Here is a 5432-nt window from a genome sequence, read left to right on the forward strand (position 1 = left end):
GTTGATTAATAAATCCCATTTTATGTTTCATCATACTCTCAAAGTAGTTGTCCGGAAACTTGAAATGTTCGCTGCATACATGCGCCTGTGGATCTTTCGGTTCGGGCCGAGCACATTTCGCTAGCCACTGCCTCCGAACGTACTTCCTACGCTTACCCGTTGGCAATAGATGGAACCGAGCATTCCGTGGATTGTTCCTATTCGAATTGTGGCAACGTTTCACGATACAATGAGGCATATTTCAATAGAATTGTGAGAGTAACTAGAGTAAACAACATGAACAAAGCACATACGTCAATTTGTCCAACCGCACCAAACAACACATAGTTCACGTCACTTCCGGTAAAATAAGTCATGTGACTCGTCAAAATGGCGCCGCCAGCAGGGTTGATGTTATTTCGGTAATTAATCAGTTTAAAATCACTGATAACGTCATCGGATTAAAAAAAAAAAAAAAAGACTGGCAGAGACTGGTCTGTTTTATCGGATGATAATTATTTAAAAATGCGTGTCATGAGGATTGCCTCCCTTTAACAAAACATATTCTTGTTATTTTCTGAATTTAAATATCACCTGGCTTCTACCTTTGACCTCATGCTGTCGGCCAATCAGGAGCGTCCTACTGAAGCAGCATCCAATCAGATTTGACGGAGCACTATTTGAAAGCCGCTCGTCTCTGTCTTGTTTACCTGCTGAACTCGGTGTCTAAGGATCCTGTCGCTAAATCGTGCTTGGTGGTGCTAAACTATATCCCCGTATTTTATTTGAATCTGTTTCCCCTCGTTGCAGCCACAATTGACATGTCTTCTGTTGAAGTTCGTGCTGTGGTGAGTAAACTGTAGTTCACTGTTTTACTGCATGTCACGTCAATTGTTTGCAAAGCTCGTAGCTTCGCCAGCTAGCATTACCGCTTCTTTGCTTGACTTTATGTTCGCATTAGCTTATTTAACAGGGTTTTTATTTTCTTAAGCTTCTCCGTAGTTTGTGACTTGTTTCCTTTTCTCTTTCAGCAGCTCCCAGCCGGAGAGAACCCCATGAAGATGGGTAAAGCCGTCGTGGGTCTGAGGAGAGCTGCGCTCGGAGAGATCACCAACTTTAAAGCAGCAGCAGTCAACACCAAGGTAAGTTACATCATCATCATGGAAGAATTGTTTGGGTCAGCTACTGCTCCATGTTTCATGCCTCCTTTGTAGCTATTTGAATTGTTGTGTATCAGCCCTGTGAGCCAAAAATAACTAGAAACCCCCTAGCACATGAGCTACTTGGCTACGAGTATGTGGACACTATTCATAAAGCTAAAACCAAGCAGCACATCATTGTTGCATCTTTCCAAACTTGTTTCCTTAGAAGATGGGCCCTGCCAAAGCTTCATTCAAACCCTCAGTGAAAGCCTCCATCGCCCCTAGAGCTATAGCTGTGGTGCTGCCCATGGCCCTGGCCCCAGCAGACCCCCTCCCCACAGTCTCAGAGGAGTCTGCTGATGTGTCCATGAAGGAGGCGGAGGAGGAGCTGTGCCAGGCGTTCTCTGATGCGCTGCTCATGGTGCAGGATGTGGACGAGGAGGACGGGGACCTGCCGCAGCTCTGCTCAGAATATGTCAAAGATATCTACAGCTACCTGCACGTCCTGGAGGTATTCACCCCTCCAGTAATGCTCTCTTCCCCCACCCTGCAAGGTTGAGTGTTACATCTGTTTGCTTCCACAGGTGGAGCAGGCTGTACGACCCGACTACATGCAGCATTATGAGATCACTGAGCGCATGCGGGCTCTCCTGGTGGACTGGCTGGTCCAGGTGCACTCCAGGTTCCAGCTGCTGCAGGAGACTCTGTACCTCACAGTTGCCGTCATGGATCGATTCCTCCAGGTAGAGCGGTCTAAACTGTCTTTTCTTTGTGTTTTGTGAGCTGTTTGTAAATGTCTGCCGCTGTGCTTCAGGTCCAGCCGGTCTCTCGCAGGAAGCTGCAGCTTGTCGGTGTGACGGCCATGCTGGTGGCCTGTAAATACGAGGAGATGTATGCTCCAGAGGTGGCAGACTTTGCCTATATCACAGACAACGCCTTCACAAAGGCTCAGATTCTGGTGATGGAGCAGCTGATTCTGAGGGCCCTCAACTTTGAGCTGGGACGCCCTCTTCCCCTCCACTTCCTGAGACGGGCTTCCAAAGTTGGAAACGTAGGTTCTTGTAAACATTTACTACTGCAATATTGTCTGGGCAATGTTTAAGGACTATATTGGACAATGCTGTGTAGAGCTACAGTATCTGCAAATCATTTCACTGAGTGTTCTCAGTTTTACCTTGCACAAAGAGCTACCAGTGATGGCTTCTTTTTTTAATTTTTTTATTGATTAGGTAATTTCTAGCACTAATTAATTCTAGATTTGCCCTACGGGAACGAATACTATAAATCTTTGAGATTTTGTAAAAAAAGTAATGAGATTTCACTGGTTTGGATGGTTGTGCCTCAGTCTGATGTAGAGAGACACACGCTGGCCAAGTACCTGATGGAGTTGACGCTCCTTGACTACAACATGGTGCACTATCGGCCCTCTGAGATCGCTGCTGCTTCTCTGGCGCTCTCCCAGCTGCTGCTGGTAGCCCTGCCCTGGGTGAGTGATGGCATTGGAGGGGCATCTACACTTACAATGTTTCATTTTCCTGGTGTTAATTTGTCTGTCTTGTGTCAGTCTCCTCAGCAGCAGCACTACTCCACTTATGACGCCGCCCACCTGAAGCCCATCATGCAGCACATCGCCAAAAACATAGTGATGGTCAACGAGGGGAAGACAAAGTTCCAGGTGAGTTGAGCGACCAAGTATAAGCATTAAAGTTTTGATTTGTAGCAAAAATAAAACCCCATTTCCTCTGCAGGCTGTGAAGAACAAGTACTCGAGCAGCAAGCTGATGAAGATCAGCCTCATTCCTCAGCTGAACTCGTCCATCGTCAAGACCATGGCGGCCGCTCTGCTCAGCAATCCTTGAGAACTTTTACATCATCAGTGGACGTTTCATTTGCACTTTATTTAATATTGATTACATTCTGTGGATAAACTATAGTACTCTTTTTAATAAAATCTTTTAAACATTTTAATCCAAGCATTATGGTTTTGTTCATAGCTTGTGGGAGAGAAACTCCCTCTGGAGCGAACACGGGTAGCTTAACATTTGCAGACTAATTACATGCACAAACAGGAAAGAGAACCCAAAAGGTATAATGGGGCGGCCCTTTCGGAGAGCTTTCACTGTTTGTAAGCCAGTCGTTCCCAATACTGGTCTTGTAAGATGACAAAAGGCACTTTATTTTTGGAGAGGAACCTTAACTCCAAATGGGTTTTGAATGGGACTTAAACACTGAACTCTGATACCATCTGATCTGCGTTGCAGCTCATTGCCAGATGCAGTAGAAAATCCTAGCATTTTTGTATTGTGAAACACTAAATATTGTGACATGCTAAATAGAATGTAATGGACTTATTTGACATTGATTTGAAGCGCTCCAGTGTACTCTTAACAGTTCAGAATTTCATCACGGAATGGATATACAAACATTGGCAATGTGATCCAGTGTTGTGGTTGCAATATCTTAGGAATGCATTAAAGGACTTTCTTTAAAAATGTGGAACAATGATTAGATGTTGGGGAAACAAGGGTCAGTGACCTCTAAACGACTTTTGCCCCGTACTCAATTAATTTGCCAATTATGACAATTTCATACACTTTTTACATTTGGGACAGGCAGGGTCTGGAACTGCAACCGGACTGGTTGGCACTCACAATCCTTACACTGATTTATTATACAACCATCTGTCGTAGTACTCTACTCCTTGAAACAGTCTTGTGTGGAATCAGTGGTGTTCCCCTTTTAGTAACGCTCAAGTATATGGGAACTTCAGTGACATGTGATGTCTCATTTGTGGTTCAGTAGAAGAAATGAATGAGGCCACTGTGATGCAATGTAACCCTTACTGAGAGAATGAATCCCAAGTGTGAGGTCACGGTGTCATTAATCCACAGCGTCACTCTGTTATGAAACCATCTGAAGTCAAGCGAGAGAAACTGTCTTCTGTCTTTTGCTTTGTCCAAAGTGTGCAGCAGCGTCACACATTACTCACAAAGACGGTTAGCTCACGCAGAATAACGCCATTTATAGTCCCGCGTTCCCTCACACACTGTGCCCGACTGACTGTGTGCTGGTGTGTGGAGGAGCATTGTTCTCGTCAGACTGACCCTGACTTCACCACCACCCTCCTCCTCCTCCACACTGGTGCTGAGCTGCTGAAACCCAACAGACATATTACATATTATATCTAGAAAAAAAGCATGTATTTTTTTATGTAAATAGAAAGGGTTCTACTTTTAAGAACGTACATATTTATTATACATTTTTTAGATATTTTTGTTTTTTAAGAAACTTACATTTGAATGACCCAAAAAACTAGTATTATACTATTTCTCAACCTAACTTTTATTTCTGGCAGTGTGGGCTTTGAAACATTACTTAAATGTTAGGTAATGTAACTATAAATGTAATGCCTGATTACAAAAATACTTAATTAAATGTTATCATTAAATAATACTTACATTAATATAAAGCAGGATTTTCTTGTTGAAGTTGGTGGAGGGGAATTTATCTGCTGATTATTTTTGTTGTTTGTTTTTTGTCAAACCAACAGTTCAAACCTTAACAGTATTAGTAATACATGTAATTATAAACAGTAAATGTTTCTACAGAAGATGTTTAGGGCCGGCCACATCAGCGAATACATATCTAATAATGTATATCTTATTAGATATTTATTGACTGATTTCAGTCTTTCTTTAAATTAGTATTAGTACTCTGACTAGGACCAATCGACCAATACATAAATACAAAATATTGTTGACCAACCTGACTTGTTTCTATCTGATTAAAATTCAGATCAGTCGATGATCATTTGGCTTAGAAAAATGATAATGCAACATTTGTATCTATGTGTCTAAGGAAGATGATTAGGGCACAGTTATATACACAAGATCAATGGGGAAAAACATGCAAATATTAAGGTTAAGCGTTAGGGTCAGAAACCTTTTTATTGTGATATAGGCCTATGTATATTTATTGGATTTTTTTTAACGTAGTATAGGCTATTATTTAAATGTGACTACTTTAAGACCAAACGTCAAAAACGTTGAAACATTTATCTGGTAAAAAATGCAATCAGACGATTAAATTATGTAGTCAAAAAATGATAATAACACAAAACATATGTCCATGGATTATCTCCACTTTATCCTGTGTTTTTTGTAAACTGCTTAATAAACACTTGTGTTGTCGCAGAACAGCCTGTTTTTTAATCCTCTTCTTCTGTGGTGATGCGTGCTCTGCGGGGATTTAGGGGTTAAAGCGGGGCATTATTTGACTCGTTAATTCCCATATCTGCCACACGGGGGGACC

At 42.1% G+C, this 5432-nt stretch overlaps 1 protein-coding gene across 2 annotated transcripts; it reads left to right on the plus strand.

The window, feature by feature from the left end:
• The first annotated feature begins 661 nt into the window (after nt 1–661).
• Nucleotides 662–3089, plus strand: LOC117463807 (G2/mitotic-specific cyclin-B2-like). Of its 2 annotated transcripts, none has more exons than XM_034106274.2 (8): nt 662–827; nt 1011–1121; nt 1348–1632; nt 1706–1864; nt 1936–2172; nt 2467–2607; nt 2686–2796; nt 2870–3089. In XM_034106274.2, exons 1-8 carry the CDS (start codon nt 801–803, stop codon nt 2978–2980), a joined length of 1182 nt encoding a protein of 393 aa, XP_033962165.1. In that variant the 5' UTR covers nt 662–800; the 3' UTR covers nt 2981–3089. The 2 variants fall into 2 exon arrangements, with proteins under 2 accessions (XP_033962165.1, XP_033962173.1); XM_034106282.2 differs by having other exon boundaries at nt 1014–1121.
• Nucleotides 3090–5432: the final 2343 nt, after the last annotated feature.

The sequence above is a fragment of the Pseudochaenichthys georgianus genome, chromosome 3, assembly GCF_902827115.2.
Source record: "Pseudochaenichthys georgianus chromosome 3, fPseGeo1.2, whole genome shotgun sequence".
Taxonomy (NCBI): Eukaryota; Metazoa; Chordata; class Actinopteri; order Perciformes; family Channichthyidae; genus Pseudochaenichthys; species Pseudochaenichthys georgianus.

Coding starts and splice junctions, on each gene's coding strand:
- LOC117463807 (XM_034106274.2), top strand. CDS start 801: ATGTCTTCTGTTGAAGTTCGTGCTGTG. Junction 1,633..1,705: donor GCTACCTGCACGTCCTGGAG/GTATTCACCCCT, acceptor TTGCTTCCACAG/GTGGAGCAGGCTGTACGACC. Junction 2,608..2,685: donor TGCTGGTAGCCCTGCCCTGG/GTGAGTGATGGC, acceptor GTCTTGTGTCAG/TCTCCTCAGCAGCAGCACTA.